Source organism: Bemisia tabaci, chromosome 3 (genome assembly GCF_918797505.1).
Source record: "Bemisia tabaci chromosome 3, PGI_BMITA_v3".
Taxonomy (NCBI): domain Eukaryota; kingdom Metazoa; phylum Arthropoda; class Insecta; order Hemiptera; family Aleyrodidae; genus Bemisia; species Bemisia tabaci.
The window spans coordinates 12,681,678-12,702,338 of record NC_092795.1 but is presented as its reverse complement, the minus strand read 5'-3'; the positions used below and the strand labels follow the sequence as shown (position 1 = coordinate 12,702,338).

The window sequence follows — 20,661 nt, the reverse complement described above, 5'->3', positions numbered from 1 at the left end:
AACGGCCTGTTTGAACCTGCAGAACCACCATGAGCAGAAGAAAAACTAACTTTATCTGAGATTACTGCCTGTTACCGAGCAAAAGTAGGTGTATTATATTAGGACGCAGACCGAACTTTCTTAGTATATTCGTTTTAGGAATTTAAAATACGTTTCCAAGAAGAAATGTGCAAAAATCAAGAGGACAAGTTCAAATCAAATTTCCGTTTGCCGCCATGGATTCCCGCGCTCATTTACACACTCACACAAGCGCGCAGCGCCGAACCTAGCTTCACTTTTTCCCCGTGCTTTTAGATACGAGCGCTCCGTCTTTATGTCTTTGAACCTAACCCTGTTCAAAGATGTCAAGTGTGCTGAAGTGGATGTCAGTGGCTTGTGAGATTTTGATGATGGGATGATCTAGTTTAGCAAGTAGTGTTTTTAGTCATTCTGATGCCTTTTATAACCAAGTTTAAATTTATCTGAACATACCACCCGCTTAATGGCTCATTTCCCCCCTCCTAACAACGTGACAGCATTTGGTCATGAAGTTTTCTCAGTGAATGGTTTGTTTATTTTTCAAAGCACCTGTATTTAATCTGGGTCAGCGGTGTATTTATTAAAGTATTCTTTGATTTCTTGATATTGTATTTGATAAAATGCATACCGGGTCCGGGAACACGAACTCCTACAGATGCTCTGATGAACCAGAGCAAGAAAGATCTTCAACTCCGGGCGAAGCCTTGCAAATACGTAACCCATTATTGTGTTCTATTTGCAATGACTACTACACAGAACCTTGCATCTTGGATTGTTATCACTCATACTGTGCCAGGTGTCTTCGAGGAAGAATAATCGACAATAAAATCAGCTGTCCAATCTGTGGGTAAGTAAACCTGTAATAAGTTAGTAAGTCATGAAGAATCATATGTGATAAAAAATCTGAGATTTCTTCCACATCTCTCATTACATGAGCTTGTTTTCAAAGACTATCCCAGAGATTATGTGAACTAGCATAGCAAACTATTTATCAACAGCAGTGTTGTTGTCAAATTTCCTTCACAGACTGGATCGCCAGTGCTGAGTTTGATAATTTTAAGTATGCACAATCATACAATGTAGGTGGAAAGAATTCATTTTCACCTTAAAAATGTCTACACATCAAATATTTCTTGTTGCCATCTACCACTCTATTTATATTATACAAGAATGGGCAAAAGAAAGCTTGATACGCCATAACTTTTTCAATTTTTGAGTTAACATGTTCCGGTTTGGATTGTTGTTCTAATCATCAAAGGATAATTTTTTTAGGGAGGGGTGGAGTCATGACCCCCTGACCCCCCAGATAAAATAAGGGAGAAGGGCATGCTCCCATAAAAATCAATAATTTCAAAAGAGGATTTCTCTCTTGTGACTCGCGTATCGAGCGTTTCTTTTGCCCATCCGGTTATGATATCATATTTTACTCCTCAGCAAGGCGATTTAGGTTTTTACTCCAGTCATGAGAGACAAATCACTAAAAGATCAGCAGGCCGATTATTGAAATTTAAACCAGCCCGATAAGACATCGAATTGCGATATATTGCACTGTTAAGATAGGGCTATGTCTTGTCGTAAGCGGCGACATAGAGTCGATGACATTTCAATAATCGCCCCGCAGGATCAATATGAATGAATTAAGCTTCACAAGACAAACATTAAAATAAAAGCAATGCTCCTCATCGAAGGACAAGCCTTCATTTGACCAAGCATTTGAGTTAAAATAAGTCCCAGTTAACAGACTTCTTTACCAATAAACAAAACTTTCTTTTTAGGCAATCAACAGCTCTTAAGGATCATGCCATATTACCACCTCATGATATTCTGATGAGAAATTTGGTAGAGTTGGCAAACTCTGAAAACCCACCTTGTGCCAATTGTGACAAGCGTGATAAGACATCTATGTACTTCTGCATCACTTGTGGTAAGTATGTATTTAATTCCCTCATTGAGCAGTCTTTATATACTTATTAATTCTGAAACACTTTGATCAAAGGCTGCAATTTTTTTTAAAAAGACCCTCCCCCTACTCCAATAATTATCCTTGTAGCTGTATTAAATCTTTTTCCATTCAACAAATAAGTACGACGAACTGGAATTGGATAAACTGGTTTGTATTTATTTTAGTATCATAAATCTGATATTCTTTATGCTACCACGAGTAATTCTATACCATCATACTATCGCGCACTTGGACCACGTTTAGCAGAAAGGAACCAAGTCACATCGCCTATTGCCAACTTTAACTGGACACTTTAACTTGTTACAAGAGAACGTTAGTTTGAATTTCTTCAAAAAATGAAAAGGAATTTGCCTCGAACCTACTAAGCAGGAAATTCAATAAAATTTGCACAAAAATCTGCATAATCGTATTCATGTGAAAAATTAAATATCCCAATTAAATTTAGCAATAGCTGATGCAGCTTGGTTCCTTTCTGCTTACCACGGTCCACTTATATCAAAAAATCTGTATCTTTTCTCATGGTCTTTTTATAAAGTTTGTTCTTCATCAGTTTATCAGTCTTAAAATTGTCTCATTCATACATGCCCTACCATTGAAAGTGCAACTTAATTATTTATTTTCAATCGCATCATTTAGTTTAATTTTGCTTCCTATTTGTTTTAGTTCAATTCTTTTTGAGCAAAGAGGTCCAATCAAGATCAATTAAAGCAAAGTATGTTTTTGTTTTTTGGTTTGTATTTTTTTTTATTTTTAATTTCCTTCTATTCATTATTCTTAATTTTAAGGAGATGAATTTTTATTTTTAATCATTCTTAAGATTTTCAATTTTTTTCTTCCCTTTTCTTAAATGGCACCACACTGTCATGCTAAGGAAAAACGTTGTATAATCATTCGAGAGTTGCCGAATTTCCTGTAGTAAAAGTGAATTTATGCAGAGGGTCATGAATATTTTCTCTTGAAATTTTCTAATAATTAAGATCTGTTTGCAAATAAAATTTGAAGAAAAATATTTGCAGTTATCCCTGAAAATCCATTTTTCATCAAAGAAATTTGGTAACGTCTGAAGGCTTTTATAGCGCACTGCTTTCAGCACGGTGAAAAGTTCTTATGAGCTTTGGCCTTCTAAGTTCTGGCTACTCCATCTTATCTTTGCTCTTCTTTTACTATCTTTGCACTTTCATCGTTTTTAAGCCTCTTCCCACACTTTTGACTCATCTTAATCATGATCTTCTCCATGGCACTGAAACTTTATTTCTTTCTTACATGTTATGATAGTAATATCATCAAAAAAATTTACAATTTATCATTCATTATTATCTCACTTCTAGTTTATTTTCTTCAAATTAATTTGCAGTTGCATTGAACGTATTATTTTGTTCTTCAAAGGGCCAACGAAATAGTGGTTTAAACTTCTGGAAATACTGTGTTTCATGTTGGTACCACTCCTATTCAAGGGACCTGTCTGTAACACATCTTTATTTGCTCTCCTGAACTAATGTAGTAGCATTAAGTATCATCCTTCAAAACTTTCTTTTAATATTTTTTTAACTTTTATTTTACTCTTGCTTTCTCATTTAAAAGATTGATTCTATTAATGTATGTTATCTTTCTCTTATTTGTAGGTCAGGCGCTTTGCACACGATGTCGAGAAAATACCCACAGAGCAAAAATGTTCTCTGCTCACGAAATTCTGCACATGTCTCAATATCCAAGGGATAATTTCAAGCGGGTCAGTTAGAATAAGTAATCTTTCTTTATTCTTGTCCCCTGATTACTTAATTGCTAAGAGAAATATTTTTTTTTTTTTTTTTTTTTTTAAAAAAGAAATTTTATTTAAATATATCGTAACTACTACAAGTGTTTCTTGTATCTATCTACGTGGCTTAAAACTAAAACTTAACAAACTGCATTAATTTTATATGTTAACATTAGATAATACTATGATTATCTAAAAGAACAGGAATTGTAAATTCTCTGCCTTCTTTCTTAAATGTATTATAACATAAAGAAGAAATATCTGAAGTTTTTATTTTAGCGCAATTGGATTTGATTTTGCAGTAAGGAAATACTTTTCCAGGCTCATCCATCACCTATCTGTATAGGGGAACTTGCGGCACATGTGTGGTTTCCAAAATGAACTAGAATCAGTAGTTCCTTATTGCAAAACGCAGTCCTATTTATCTAATTAAATCTGAAACTAAAGCCCTTGTAATCTATTGTGCTCAATTCATGTAAATAATGTTTCTCTCTCCCTCTCTCTCAGCTCTAAAGATAACTGACCTGTTTCTTTGTTTCTGGAATTTCAAGTTTCAAAATGAGTCGTTGAAATTTTTTCATTTCTCTTGTGAAAGGAAACTGAGCTGTTCAAAAATGAAATTTTCCTACTTTTCAAACCAAATCTGTCAGCGTATTGATGATAAATCACAGAAATTTGCATGTCATTTGCAGCATTGCAGACTTCCTGTTGTACTTTATTTTCTACATGGAATATTCTGAACCATAATCTTTTCAAAACTCAGGTGTTTTTTTTTCTCATTATGGAGAATATTCGTGTGAAAATTTCAAGCCATGATGCTGGTTTGGTCTCTTTCTAGAAAATTAAATAAAAGCGGAGATTTTAAAATGCAGCAACCTACAAACATATTTTGCAATTCTGCCATCGGTATAACTGTCTTGTCAGTCTCGAGTGCTACTGCATAACGTTTATGCAATAATGTCAAGTTCTCTACCCATTTGTGCCGTTTTTTTTCTTTATTTTAAATATTAAGTGTTCATTTTATGCCCTGTTTCTTTATAGTGCTCTAAACATGGGGAACAGTTCGTAATGTTTTCTACAACCCAGCGAAATATGATGTGCATCACTTGTTTTCGGGAAACACCTCAAGAGTCTCGACAGAACTGTGTTGACATTGACACTGCATATGCGCAATACAGCAAGAAGTTGGATAGGACTGTCACAGTATGTTTCTTGCCTTATATTCCTCCTGATAAATAAGACATTTTAATTATTAAAAACAAAATTAATCTTGAAAAAAATACTATATGTACTAACTATACTCACACTACTTATACTGAGATATTAAAACATTTTACTTGAATTCAAAGGCCTCCAGAGAAAGACAAGAGGGAAAACGAGAGAATTGCACTCATCAAAGTTTTTCTTTGTTCCATTAGTTTGATTTTATCAAGAACCAATCATTTTATCTTGAAGTATCCCCAAAATACCATGCAAAAATCATTTAGACCATTTTCTCACCATTCATTTAAAAATGTGAATCTCAAAATTTCTTACTCTCCATTTTTCTGAAGTCCTATGTAAGTTTTCTTTGAAATCATGAAATTGGTGTTATGTTTATTAATATGTTTCTTTCATAATTTTAGTCAGTTTGTGAGGCTCAAAGCTCTGTCAGGGAAGGAATACACACCTGCAGAAATTTATTAGAGGAACTTCGTCAAAATACTGATTCAGAGAAAATGACAATTCATTCGTTCTGTCAAGGGATGCAAGAATCCATCATGAAAACACAAACATCAATGAATCTTGAAGTTCAAAGGTAAAAAGGCTTGAAATTTTTAAGTATTTAATGCTTATTGTTTTGAATGCAAGAAAAGAGTAACTAAATTATTAAAGTTGTTAGATGGAGTGCTTTATATGAACTTTTTGTTACTTAATCTGTAGGACCTCAACTTCTTCTTCACCTTTTTTGGAAAATCAAATACTTTTCCAAAGGCCACTAGATGGCGCAAGTTTACTTGCCGCCAGCGTCCGCTTGCCCAAGTCTCGGGCTGGTTTTCACGACCTCTCGAGCTTGGTAGCAGGAAATTCAGGAGGCTGCACTGCACTGATGATTGGCCCAACAAGGCCGAAACTCGTCTGCAGTTGCCTTCCTAAATGGACGTAACTAGTGTTGCACCAAACAGCATATCTCTTTGAGGGAAACCAGTACTCCAAAGGAGTTTTTCCCTCTGTAGTGAGAATTTTCAGCTCAATGCTGAGTTTTTAAAGCTGAGTGCTGAGTTAGCGGAAAAAATTCCAACATACTTTTCCAAAACTCTTATCATTGGTCATGAAACGGGTTGTCATCTTTTATTTCATTCCATGAGATATTTTCTTTGAGATCAGCTTAGAAATGTACAGCAGTGTAACATTGCCAACTTTTCTCAGAGCTCAGGGTAGGAAAATGAGGAACACTTTACCTCTGATCAAGATTTAAATCTATTTTTTTCTCTGTAGTTCGGAAGCTTGAAATTACGACCCGAATAGCCTATTTTACAATGACTAAAGAATATTTCTCCACTTAGAATTTTAAAGTATTATTTTCCTGAACCATCAGACATTCCCACTTAAAGACACTATTAATCTAATAACCATCGCCACTTCCGACACGTTTCATAAATTTTCTTTGATTTTTCCTTTTTCAATTGTACTTGATATTCCAATCATACTCATAACTGTTTGGTCTTCCAGGTACTTTTTGTCCCAACATCTTTTTCTTGTCATAGCAGCAACCACTGACAGATATTTAGAAATTTTCCCTTAGTTTGCATAATGCAGATATGTAAAAAGAAAAATAACGCACCTCCAGAGAGAAAAATTTCTGTAATTTAATGAATATTACATATCTTTTTCTCCTGAAACAATACAAAGTTAAGGAACACTTTTTTGAAAAGAAAAATTCTCTAATGCTAATTGATGAATATCATTGTTTTACCGTCAGACAATATGAAAGCAAGGAACGGATTTTTCGCAATCAGCTTGTGACCTTAAGCTCAATACTGCCAGTGCTTCAACTGCACATCCTTCTTAGCCGCAATTTCGCTACATCTGCCAACAAATTTCAATTTCTGGAATTATCACAAGCCATGTTTGACAGACTGTCTTCCGTGGCTCAAATACCGCAACCATTAAGGTAACATTTTTTCATCAGTTTTTTTCTCTTCTATCATATTTATGTTGTCTTCTTCAACAACGTTTGTCATACTATCTATATTTTGTTTCAAAAGAAAAGACTGGATCACACTTGTAATGTGCAAGTAATAAATAAATATTTAAGCAAACGCTTAGTAGTCTCAATTTTTCTTCATTTAAATGGAGAAACAACAGTTTTGAAGTAACAAAATGATCAACTATATGTATAGTCTAGTCTGAATCAAATCTTTTTTTATTCATTTTATGAATTATTCCTCCTCTATTTAATCAAGTATTTTTTGAATTTTATAGAATTTATATAATTTCTAATACCCGTGATATTGCTCTGTTATCCAAGGCCCATTCAGTCAAGCCAAATACGCACTAATTTCCGCTCAGAATTCGCTCATTGTTTGGAACCATGGATTGGAAAGCTTATGCTTACACATCAGCAACCTCCAACCAGTTATCTTAAAGAAACAGGTACGTATGTTTACAATTTGTGCTCCTGGTTAGATGAGGGCATCTCTTTTTTTCTAGGTGGTGTTTCAAAATAAACAAAGTTTCTTTATTTGTTACTTAAGACGTCAGCTGCTCTATCCTGCAGTCTATAAGATAGAAGATTCTTTGAAAATTTGTAAAATTATTTTTTTGAACAAATATCTTTAATTTTCTCTTCCTCACTTATTTTCTCACGTCTTGAAGATGCTTTTTTCAACATGTAGCTCAGCATTTTTCCTTCCACTAATCTACTGGAGAATTTATCAAGATGTGTTTGATTCAGTTCTGTAAGACCTCGCTGTAATTTCCTCAAGTTGTTTTTAATTATTCGTTAATTTCAAGAACTTCAAGGATAAATTATCCTTAAAGAGTCACCGAAACTATCAAATGATTTTTCACTGAATTTTCTCTCCTAGTGTTTCTCCGTACTGTTGGAATGTATTCAAAACCAACACTGACTCTTTTCAGCTCATATTTATGAAAGCTCCCAGAACCTTCAACAGAATCCGCCCGCATCCCAATCAACACAAAGCATCCAATCAACAACTCCAAACAAAAAACAAAGTTCAGCCCTGAAAGCAAAAGCATTGGAAGGCGAAGGACCTTTTTCTAACCATTGCCGAACTTTTGATACCCAAATAAAAGTGAGTTTTTTTGTTTTGTTTTTTTTCCTCTTTGTAACTACTCCAGTATTTTAGCGCTTTTCAATGCTGTGAATGTACATGCTGAGTTCAGGTGTTACTTTATTACTATGAATGTAGCCTCAGAAGTACCCTATGATGTCCCAATTATGTCGATCCTTAATCTGTCTCCTAATTGTAGCCCTTCTCATTGTCTGCAGTTCATTTTGGTAGTCATTAATGTTTAAAGAAGAAAAGAAGGCACTTATATTTGTGTAGATCTATTATTCTTGCTACTGCAACTCAGAGGTTTAAACTGACAAAAATCTTCCATAATACAGGGACTACTCAAGTTCTTTTTATTCTAAAATATTTTCACAGGCTCCTTTATTAAGCCATTACATTCAGGAAAGATATTGTCACCCGTCTTTTTTTCCAGGGTCTTCATCCAATGCATGATCATTAAGCTTTTTCATCCTTTTTTTTTTCAGGAATCATCTCTGATCACAAAGATTAATCGTGCTTAAAGTGCCAAACCTTAGAGTGTATCAATTTTTTTTGAATTTCTATTGTGCAATAAGCTGAGAGATGTGAAATGGAGTCAGGATCTTTTTGCAAAGCATTGTAATGCTTTCTCCCCAAAAATTAAATTTTAAAAATTTTGACCCGATGGTCCCCTTGCAATATCCAGTGCAATTTCTTTTTTTGAGGCTTGGTATTTAATTCACGAATACAGTAATATTACGTCCTCAATGAAGTTTCAGAGTTTCAAATGTCTTTAATGTGTTGACCTAGACCAATTGCAATTTCAAAAATACCCCTGTAAGTTGAGCCTTGTCAATTGAAACATTTATATTTCCTCTGATAGACAGATAATAATCATCAGCAGAGCTCTTGATCTAATACTCCAGAATTTTCAGTCTGCTTTACTTATATGTTCGAAATTCTAGGAACTAGGATGCCAACTAAGTAATGTTAGAGAACGACTCGGAGATCTCCATCGAGATGTAACAACATTGCGACGTGCTGCCATGCCGCCACTAGTACTTCGACATGAAAACATATCTCGAGACTGCGCTCGGTTGAATGATACATTAGAGCATAATCAAGTTGAGCTGGAAAGACTCCGATCAGTTTTTCAAACTCTTTGGCAAGAACAGTTGTGCAGAATCCACGTTGAGCAAGAAATATTCCATTCCCAGGTACTATGTACTTCCATTGCAATGCGTTTATAATTTGTTCAAAAATTGTACCATGCATTTTTTCTCAAAAATTAAGAAAAGAAAAAAAATGAAAAAGCTCTGTTCCTCGTGGAGTTCTCTTTAAACAAAGAAAATCGTGAAAAGTGAAATAATAAGTCCAGGAAAAAATCATCTTTAGTGTTTCAACAGAGTTTGATATTTGCGCAACTTTGTCGTTCAACTGCTTGGTTTGCTTTAAAGACTTGCTCTGCCGTGCCAAGGAAGAAGGCCATATGAGTCATTAAGCGGTACCAAATTTTCTTTAACAGAGCTCGATTTTCCAGGAAAATTTGAGAATATTTTTCTTCAGATTTCTCAGAGGATGTAGTTCATGATTTGATCGAAAAAGTGTGAAAATTGCATGGAAAAAAAATCACAACTTTCTCAAAATGTAATATTTTCTGAGAGGAAATTTGGCAACATTCGAATGCTTTTGCAGCATTTTTACCTGGCACAGCAGTGCAATTAAGCAGCACAATGGTTGCCCACAAAGTAAGTTTCTTTATGTTACATCCTCTAAACCAAAGAATATAAACTTCATTGGTGAAAAGCTACACATCTACCAGGTTTGCTCTCAGCTTTAAACAGATTGAAGATTCCTAATTCGGTTTAAGTTTTGGAAAAAACTAAATTTTACTAAGACTGCATCTAGATAATCCCTTCTCTGGGGATGCTCATAATTTTTTAGTCACTTCTGCCAACAAAATTAACAGACTTGTTTGTTGTTTTTTTTTTTTCAGATGAATGATATCACAAAATTACGTGCTGAGGTGAAACAAATGGCCGTGGTAGCACAACAGCTTGAACCATATGTGAAGCAATTTTCAGTCCAAAATAATTTAAACGATTTAGCCAATTTACAAGCACTAATTGAAAAAATAAACCTCCTCCAAGGGAATCAGTCTGATCAGCGTTCTCAGTATGTAAACTTATCAGTATTTAGCAGTTTCTTTCTTAAACTAATCAGCAAATTTTTGTAAAGTTTATGTAGGTAACCGATGCACCTGAAAATGACCAAAGACGCAAGCTTAAGCTCTCTTTAAAGGAGTATTTTTATTATTTTAATTTAAAGTCAAAATTTTAAATCTTTACTAAATTTCAAGGCAGGCTGGCAAAATCACCAACACTTGGTCCAAAGGACTTGTGGGTCAAACTTCGCATTGTTTGTGGTACCATGTTGACGTCTTAATCTTAATACCTGACTGTCTTACTATCCTCAAAAAAAAACTTATTGAAAATGGTCTCTTTATGTGGCTCATTTCCTAGTCATAAGTTCAAGAGTTAGAGTTTCATGATTTTGTTCTATATTTTTTACCTTCTTATCATTTTTTTTTTCACAGTTGGAGAAGTGATCAAACAGCTGCCATAAAAACGATAGATGATAATTTGAACTTGGGAACCTGCATGTCCATGTCTGCCTCCAATGAAAATTTTCTCCATCTTAAAGGTATATATTAAGCTTTCAATGTTTTTCTTTAAAAAAAAGAAGTTTCCTCCATAATACTTGGATTTTATTTGATTTCTCTTATGTTACTTTCTGCATGTGTTTTTATACTTTAAGAAGATGAGACACTCAAAGTGTGTGAGTCAACCATGCCAGTTAGCAACCGAAGGCGGCATGACGATTTGTCAAATTAATTCAATCTTATTTCCCAGAACGCATGGTTATGCCACATTCTGTCCCTACCTTGCGCTGAGGTCTTATGTGCTTCAAGTGCCGCACGTTCACATTTGTTGCACTCAAAAGATGTTACAATGAAATGAATAGCTCATCCTTTAATTATTTTTCCTGAAATAATATCTTTGTAATTTCACCTTTTTAATTATTGGGAGGAAAGTCTCTCTTTTATTTTTTGGGTAGTGAAGCAAAAACTATCTGCTATTCCATCATGGCATTTTCCTAGTTAAAGACATAGATGCACAATTTTTACAACACTGTAAACGCACTGCCTCCCTTCTGGTAAATGCAATCCAAATTTCACATGGAAAGAAACTGTACCTATTCTCTTTATGCTTCTCATCATTTTTCATAAAAACTCACTTTCTACTTTTTTACCCAGATGAAATGAACAAATGTGAAGAACCCGTTCGGGAGAGCCACAGTGGAAGAGATATTCCACTTTTAGACAGTCTTTTAACATATGGTTCCCGAGGTCAAGTCAGAGGTGTTTTAAGTCAACTGATTGATAAGGTATACTCAAATGGTTTTTTTTTTTTTCCATAAAGCCACAGTAGTTTGTTAAAAACTTTTCAACATTTTACTGTCCTTCATATCACGTTAAGTTACTGCTTATTCTTTCAACTAATTTGTTTTATTACATGCTTCGCCAGAAAATGATTTCAGATAAAAAAAAGGGAAAACTAGTGGACAAAAGTAATTTGAAGTATTTTGAATAGTTAAACAAATTTTAATTTGATCTTGATTTTTACCCTACTAATGTACATTTGATTTCTGGAAACTTTTTTCACAATAATATTTAAGGACTTGGGTGCGAAAATAACACTTCTCATTGTTAGTGTTTCAGAATTTCTTTTTACATTTTCACTTTTAATGGGAGAAAAAATGTTTGCAGGAAGTAGGAAATTGAACTGAATATATTTTACAATTTAACAGTGTCCTTAGCTTAAATCTACAATAAAAGAAATTCTTGGCAAAGACGCTAAAAATACAAGTTTGAATGACACTTTTAAAAAAAATGACATACATAAGCCATTTCTTCTTATCGCTACATCCTCGCAAACCTACATTTTTACTTCGGTAAAAATTAATAACCATTCATTCTAAAATGATGATTTTCCATTGAATTATTTTTCATTTAATGTCCTAGGTCCGAACTAAAGAAGAAAGGAAGGGTGATCGTAAAAAATCTCCAGTGCAAGAAGACACGGTCAATAGAGAAAGGAGTAGATCAGAAGGTCGTGGAGCTGAATGCTTGAAAGACTGTATGTCAGTGCAGAGACCAAAATTATTAACTCCTGGTAAGTAATCTGTTCTGTTTATGTTTTTACTTCTAAATGGTATTGTCCTACGGGCATATCGCATCTTTACACTTTGCCTCAGCTGCACTGTGTCAAGAAATTATATTATCTTAGAGGTTTTGCCATGTTTAAATTGTTTATCTAATGTTGTCTCTCTCTATATTTTAACTGATGTTTCTGGTAAACTTTTTTTAGGTAAAATGGAGAAAGAGAGCTCTAAGAACTCATCATCCTTTCATCAATTTAGTAGCAAAGTAGGAAGTGCGAGAGACCGATCGCATTCAGATATCTCCATGCTTTGCTCGGAGCTTGTCAAAACTGAAGCATCTGCTCAAAAAAAAGTATGTAGTTCTTTCAAATAATTTTATTTTCTTTTGGGAATCTTAACAATTTTTAAAGAATCTAAATACTCATACACTCAGTTGAGCTTTGGAGAGTGTAATCCTCCAGTTATATTAAATGATTTCAAAGAAATGATTTACATAACAGTCGAACCTTTTTGAGGCATTCGTAGCAAATAAATACCCAGTCGAATTAACTACTTTCTCTGCTTTGGTTTAAGAAAGTAACTCAAGGAAGGGGTGTCAATAATTTATTAAGATCTAATTTTTTCCAGTAACTCTTTACTAAGATTATCCTAACAGAAAGTCTTTCCAATTTTTATCAATAAGCGCATGTAGGGTTGATCTGTTTAACAGGAGTCTTAAATGTAAAAAATGTCTAGATAGCCTAACCTAACCTAACCTTAATAAAATAAATTTGAATTTTTTTATTTCAATCATTGAAATTTTATAAATCTGCCCAGGGGTGCAGAATCTTTCAAGCTCCACGCGCCAGCCCTCTGGCTCTCCACATTTTTCACATCATTTTTCCACAAAATTTCGCACCAATTAAAAAAATGAGGCCCTTTTTCCTCTTCTTTCCTTTAATCTCCGACTTTTGACCCTTAAAAGGTTTCTCTTTTTCCACATTTGTAAGAGCCCCTCCCCATTTCCACATGCCCGGGCAGGCGCGTGATGGAGCATTTTCTGCGCCCTTAAATCTGCCTATGTCATAAGAAAATTATTCATCATTTTATTCACATCTAAATTAATTACTCTTCAATTTTTGTCGATTCAATAGTTGCAAGAAAATGAGCAGAATAATGCCAACACTCGTTCTCAGTGTGACATACCAAAACAGCAGGAGCCTCGTTTAAAATCAAGATCCAAAGAAACCAAAAGACAACCGCAAACACATGCAAAAAGTCCAACATCTTTCAAACGTAAGTCCTTTCATCTGTCACCTTTTTTCCCCTGCTGCAATGGAGCCCTTGCATCCTTCAGCAGTTTGGAATTCAAGCACTTTTTTTCCCTAGAAAATTCTTGAAAGATACACAATAGTGCCATGGTTTTCCCTGAGACAAACTCTCAAGCTTAAAAAATGCTCTCAAAATCGAGGCAGTAATAGAGGGGATCCCACACGTTATGTTGAGAGTCCACCTCTATATCCAGTCAAAATTTCGATGCACAGATAGGGAGCAAATATAATAGCAGAATTGTCATGGTTCCAGCCTAGAAATCCCTCAATAAAGTGGTAGAATTGCTGATGTACTCAATCTCTCTCTGTACAAGGAGAGCTTGATGGATGTAGAGTGGACTCAGCACTGCGCAGTAGATCCCCTCTATAAGGATTTCAAATTTGAGAACTTTTTTTGAGTTTGGAAGTTTGTTTTAAAGAAAACCAGTAGCACCACTGTGTTTCCCATTAAAATTTACCACAGAAAAACAACTTGAATCGCTAATCCTGCAAGCATATAAGTGCTTTGTTAAATCTTTTATTTGAATACTTAGGTAGCCAATAAGAGAGCAGTGAAAGCAAATAAACAAGTCTTACCCATGGAGTTAAATCAAAATCTAGAATGTTTCAGGAGCAGAGCAATGCTCATTTTACGTTAGACATTTTTTAAGCACTTAAAAAAAAGAATACAAATTATGAATCAAGACTCTCACACTCTAACTGACCTCAAAAACTGAAAGAAAAACTTTCAAAGTATGTATTTTTACATGCCGTCCACTTTTTAAAGGAGCATTTTAGTAATGTCTGCCTCATATTATCTTTCCAGCGCCAATGGATGCAGATGATGATGATGATTACGGGCCTATTAGTAGAGACATTATCCTAAGTAAAGCAATGATTCATACACCACCTCGCTCAAAAACTCGAGCTCACTCAGACACTGAGGACTGTGTCTTTTATCCCGAAATCTCAAGTTCTGGGTAAGATTTTTCTTCACTTAAAAAATAGAATTTATTTACCTGGAAAAAAGAAAAACCGGTTATTAATTACTGTCGGTCAGCCTTCAAAAATCCTGAAATTTAAGTGTAGCAGGCAAAGTTAGAATTTGGTTTTATAAAATCCATCCACCAAAGGAGCGTACGACACCCTATTTTTATTGATTTTTACTTATAAATCCACAACATATAAATTCTATGTATGGCTTTTGTATAAGTGTATTTGCATGTAGTTATAGCAATGGATAGAATCTCAAAATTGCATGAATCGATCGGAAAGTAGTTGAGTAAGTAAAGTGAGATTAGATCAGAGAGAAATAGTGTCCTTATGCAATTTTAAGTCACCTCAGCCCATATCCTTTTTCAGGAGGAGCTGACATGTATTAAATAATTATGATGGAGTAAATTATCTTACAAAATTTACACATCTGCCGCCGTAAAATTCAGCTATCAGTAAATAGTAGTTAAAAAAGTAACAACTTACAAAGCATCTTGTCTATCCTACAGTGTTGCTCCGTATAAAGTAAATTAGAGGAAACAAAAACTCTGGAATATTTAAATTTTCTGATCAACTTTGCAGTCAAGATTGAACCTCTGTTGAAAAGACGAAAATAAAAATCACAAATACATACTTTTTTTTACATTTCCAGAAATTTACAATTCAATTTTCCTTAATTGAATCCATTGTCGATGATAAGCCTTTAAGTCAAGAAACACAACTGTTGATTTTTTGACACATCATTTTTAATTAAACTTTCATAACCATTATTACACTTTTAAACTTTTTTCCAGAAGCAGATCATCCATGGATCTAGCAGATGGGAGGAAGACTTTTTTTGTTGTCATCAATGCAAAAAATAAATCATCAGGACTAATGCGAAAACAGCGTTCATGGGATACTTTTCCACCAAAAAAACGGTGCCATGAAATTTCAATGGCTAGTAAATTTTGTCGTGACCCGGATTCTTTCCAAGGTGGATTTAACTTGAACAGCATTCGATCCGAGGGTTTAAAAAAAGCTGACAGTTTTGAAGGCCATGAGGAAGCAGTACGTACACTTGTTGCAGCTGTTCAAGAGACAAGAACTCTTAGGAAGCCAAAACCGCCATCATCTAACACTGCCTGAATTTATTTTTAAACCACAACGACTCATTTCTGATTCTTATGGCCATCCTATTTTGTCAACTTGCTCATAGGATCTGCTCTCTTCTTTAGATTAATACTCTGTAAAGTAATGACTAAGGAATTATTTATATGTCGGATTGCTGTGAAAAAAAGAAAAGAAAAGAAAAGAGTATTTTATGATAGTGTCTATAAATACATAAAGTTTAGAATTCAGATTAAAAGGAAGTTCATCTTAAGCTGTAAATTTTTCCGCCATAACAACAGCACAAATGTGTAGGGAAGGATGATTGTGTGCCGTAACAAGCTCTTTCTTTAAAAAAAATAGTCAAAAGATACCTAGCTAAATTCTATGTAGCCAAATGCATATCTTCATAGCAATGTTTAAAAATGTGTTTCCTTTAAAAAAAAATGGAACATGAATGGACACTCACCATGCTGCAATCCGAGGTATGCATTCTTCGACTTAAGCCATTGGCATGCTCTATGCTTGTAAGAAAACCATTCCAATGATACGGACAGAGCTTACAGAAACATGGACGATATCAATCACTTTCTGTCTTCCATTTGAATTAATGTGAATTAATTTAAATTAATTTTGTGGTACACACAAGTTCTCAGAAATGAGCCGTTTCTACTAATTAGATATCCATTATATACATTAATATGTTTGATATATGGTATAAGTAAGTAGAATAATGTAACCAGACACGTGATCCTTTGGTCTCAGAGCTCATTTAATCCTGCCATTTACCAGTCAGCTATTTCATCATATTGTTAGCTAGTTACCTTACTTGAGTGCTTACGTGAGAAAATAAGATAAAACTTTTCTTCAATTTGGAATGTTGTGACTGTTGGAAAAAACTATCTCAGTAAAATAAAATTTGATTTATTAAAATGATTGCTGATTGAAATAAGCATGTGTTTAAACCGCTAATCTTGACCCAACCATTTTCATCCAGGAAAAGGTCACCAGGACTTCAGAAAAATCCATTTTATTTTCCCATGTAAAATACACTCATTTACCTCTCTCATGTTCCTTATTTTGTTACTTTTTATCGCAAGCTTTTAAGTTTCGTTACACAATACAAATTTTTCCTTTATGTTAACTTTATCTTGTATTTAATCAACGAAACACAAAAATCATTTATATGTAGGGATTTGATAGTATTTTTGTTTCACAAAAAAATGAGCTTAGTTTCTAATGCATTTTAAAGTTTAATACTCAATACACAATACACATGTTAACCCACTAAATTCTTACTTCTCAGTTAGAAGTGATTTCTCAATTTGTGTGCACACCCTTGCACTTTGACTTTTTAGTAAAATCGCTGCTATTCATCTACCGTTTGACTGTATTATTTTTACTTTCTCGTTTAATATGAGTTGAAAGATTCAATAGTTCACATCTACTTATCACAAATTTAAACATCTATATCTTGTCATGGTCTAATTCAGCCCTGTTTTACTGACAAAACAATCATTCAAAAACATGTATTTTCTTTTACAAAGCTTCAAGCAAGGGCTCAGAGCTTAAAGTAAAATTGAATAGCTCTCGCTGAAATATTCATCTGTATTACGTATGCTCAACTCATAAAAATATATTCCTGCCCGTTTAAAAGTGCTCTTAGCCAGAAAATATCAAAAATTTGGTGCTAGTCAATTTTTTTCCATTCTTTAAGGAAGAAATGATAATATTTTATGTAACTAATTAATGTTCTGACTTAGTATTACCCACATTTCAACTCTTCTATGTTACTATTACCGGACTCGCATAGAATTGCATGACTGGATCGTAACATTTGTTCTCAAATTCATGTATCCCTCTGTGAGGAACATAAGTTCTCTGAGTCAGAGTTTGATTGATATCCTATTTAAACTTTCGAATCATTTTCCTTTTCTACAGATGGATTTACAGCACTGATGAGAATGTTATACATAATAGTCAAACAATCAATTAATAATATATAATTGAATTTATGAATATTTTTTCAAAAGTCTTTGAAATGCATAATCCTTTAGAAGTATGAGAGAATCTCACTAATCGTTTCTGTTTTCTTGAAAAAATTCGCATGTGAACAAATTCAACACCACCCGTAAATTTTTTTGAGATCGCTCTTTTCACTTATAATTCTTTTGCTTAAGTCAATTATGATTATGAAAGAAAAACACACTATCTCAAGATCCAAGATAAAGATCTGGGAGTTTAAATTATTCATTCATTATCAAGTGTTTCGGCTTGGTTCAGAGAAGGTTCCTGTTAGATTACCTATCATCTTTTTGATTCAGATTTGTTCAAGAATCAAGAATCTTGGACCTTCGATCAGACTGTCTTTTGTGCTTCCAAGTAATATTGTTTAAATCCTGTTGGTTTCAGAATTGATAGGAAGGCTTTGGTTGATATAGTAGAGATTTTTATTCGTTGATTATTATTTTATGTCCCAACTGCCTATAGTCCATCATTATTCATTGTTAATGTTCCTGCAGCCTGATTGTTGAAAATGTTTGTTTGTCGGGACGACATAGATGAAATAGGTTAAAAGGCAAAGCGTGATTGGTCGGCTATGTCTTATCCCTGCTTTGTCGTGTCTATGTCGGGTTGACCTCACGACAAGCTAACGGGACCTTTTAAGTCTCCGACAGTATGTCATCCATTCCACCTGACAAAGGCTCGACAAAACAGCGATAAGACATAGTCCAATCACACTCACATGACTGACCAATCACACTCCGCCTTTCAACCTATGTCATCTTTGTTGTCCCGACAAACAAAAAATTTCAACAATCAGGCTGCTTTACTCTGCTGTAACTCTTTGTCAAAGTCCATAACTTGAATTGTTCAATTTTTCACGTTGTAATTGTAATTTATTTGTTATTTGTTTTAAATGCTGATGGATTTTGGTTAAAGACTGCACTATTGCAATCTCTTCCAAATCAGGGACCTATGAGAGAAGAGTCCGTGCCAAATAAAGTTACAGAATGCAGTACGAAGAATGCAACGGAAGATCAGCTGTCTTCAGTTGAGCATTGAAAGTGAATGCAAGACTCAAGATGGCAGATTTTCTTTTGCATTCTGAAAGTAAGTGAACTTATTTGGTGTGGACTCTAGCAAACCAATGGATTCATTACTCAAGGCAAAATCCAATAAAAGAGGAATCAACAGAAATTAATTCAGGTTTTGTTCAAAATATTTTCTTTTCACTTTTTTTTCATTTATTTATCAATTTTATTTTTCATGCAGATTGGTCCCAACGTAGCTTATGTAATTGAAAATACAACCCCACCTCCCTCCTTTTCCAAAAATGGTGCCAAAATGGTGGTTTTTCTTCTTTTACTCTACAAGCTTTTTTTCATCCTTATCTTTTCTCGTCTTTTTTATTTATTCTGAATGTATGACTAATTCAGTATTTCATTCATATTAATCTCTCTCTCTCTATCTGTCGCCTCAGTTCTTTATTTCTCACCTTAGTATTCGTAATTGATGGGATAACATTGGAAAGAGTATGAAACAAAAATATTTTCTTCACTGGAAGCTGGTTTTTATGAGTTTCACTATTTCAACATGACCACGTCAGTTCTTCAATTAATTATATTCGCGCAAAGGCTATAATTTGTAAAAACGTTTTATGTGCCCAAGAACAACTGTTGAATTAAGATTTTAAACCTGTAGGTACCTTGCCTACAAATTTGCCTTTTATCAGTAGTCCTTTTGAATTGTTAAAGTTTTCCTTTTTATTATAATCAACGACTGGTCTATTAGCTCAGCACATCTCTTTAAAGTAAAACATTGATATCATCACCGAATTAAAAGAATAGGTACTTAGACTGATAAATTAGACTTCCCACTCACACTGTTTTAAAATCCATATGAAATTACCAATTGTTGTATTATTTAAGTTGCATAGTTCTATTGTATTGCTGTTATGTGTTTCATATTTTAAACTGTCATTACCTAGTTATTTCAGAGCCCTTAAGAAATGTGACAGAGTGCGGAAAAATAAGTTGAGGTGATAACGAAAAATGAGACAACTGCACCACAGTTTAGATATTTCAATCCTTCATCATGTGCCACTACGAACACTTGCATATTTCAAACATCGGTCCTTCGGGTAGCAAATTAAAATTCAAGAATGAAAACGAGAAATTTGAAAAAAACTGCTGACCAAGTTTGCTAGGAATGCTGCAACTCTACAAAAAAAATCAGTATAAATACTCATAACCTTAGAGTCTAACATAATGTCCTTGAGAGAAGTAGAAAATGCTTAGAATTGATATTATGGCCCCTAAAACCAGTTTTTTTGCTGTACTGTGCATTTGAATTCCAACCTCAAGGCACTTTTTACATTTTGCCTGACTCCGTCACAATTATTTTTAAGGGCCACATGGTTACCTACATTCAAAGCACTAAAGGTGCTGATATGATTATTTATTTGTTTGTCCCCCACCATTCTTGAAGGATTTTGCTTTGTCAGCTTACTATTGCGAGGAACTAGGTATTTATCCGATTTGTTATGAAATACCTATTAAAATTCTTTGATACTCAGTATGTGTATGCAAATAAATTAGGTATAACTGGAAGATAAATACTTTTGTCTGCTCTTTTCCTCATTTATTTCCTATCCTTATACGTATTTTAATGCTTTTCCCAGTTAGCAAGATAGCTCCATTGCCAATTCTAACAGTGGAATCGGAGCCATTCGATTATGAGGCTACCAACTGTTTCAAACAATACAATTATACATATGTATGGAATGATTTTCGTAAAGGAGGGGATCCAAATTTCGGAAAAAACGGAGGAGGGACATGGAATGATTTTCGTAAACCACTTGTTTTTAAATAATTAGGCAAAACTTTTTTTACAGGAAAACGGGGAGGGGGGGGGAGTGAAGGATCGGGGAGAAAAGAAAACGGGGGGAGGGGGGGAGGAGGAGGTAATCACGAAGGGAAAATAGGTATAACACTTTGGCGGATTTAAGCTACAATTGCCCATAAAAAAAGGCATCCCTCCTTCTCTTCTCCCCCCCCCCCGAAATTT

At 34.2% G+C, this 20,661-nt stretch overlaps 1 protein-coding gene across 4 annotated transcripts; it reads left to right on the top strand.

The window, feature by feature from the left end:
* Window positions 1-345: 345 nt before the first annotated feature.
* On the top strand, window positions 346-20,210 carry LOC109044343 (RING finger protein 207). Of its 4 annotated transcripts, none has more exons than XM_019062038.2 (17): window positions 346-865; window positions 1,794-1,942; window positions 3,604-3,710; window positions 4,779-4,940; window positions 5,363-5,535; window positions 6,700-6,891; window positions 7,249-7,373; window positions 7,860-8,035; window positions 8,962-9,213; window positions 9,993-10,171; window positions 10,593-10,699; window positions 11,313-11,443; window positions 12,081-12,231; window positions 12,427-12,572; window positions 13,354-13,495; window positions 14,336-14,489; window positions 15,300-20,210. In XM_019062038.2, the coding sequence occupies exons 1-17, from the start codon at window positions 639-641 to the stop codon at window positions 15,628-15,630; spliced, it is 2,904 nt and encodes a 967-aa protein (XP_018917583.1). In that variant the 5' UTR covers window positions 346-638; the 3' UTR covers window positions 15,631-20,210. The 4 variants fall into 4 exon arrangements, with proteins under 4 accessions (XP_018917583.1, XP_018917582.1, XP_018917586.1 ...); XM_019062037.2 differs by having other exon boundaries at window positions 15,297-20,210; XM_019062041.2 differs by lacking the exon at window positions 346-865 and adding an exon at window positions 2,645-2,693 and having other exon boundaries at window positions 1,853-1,942; window positions 15,297-20,210.
* Window positions 20,211-20,661: the final 451 nt, after the last annotated feature.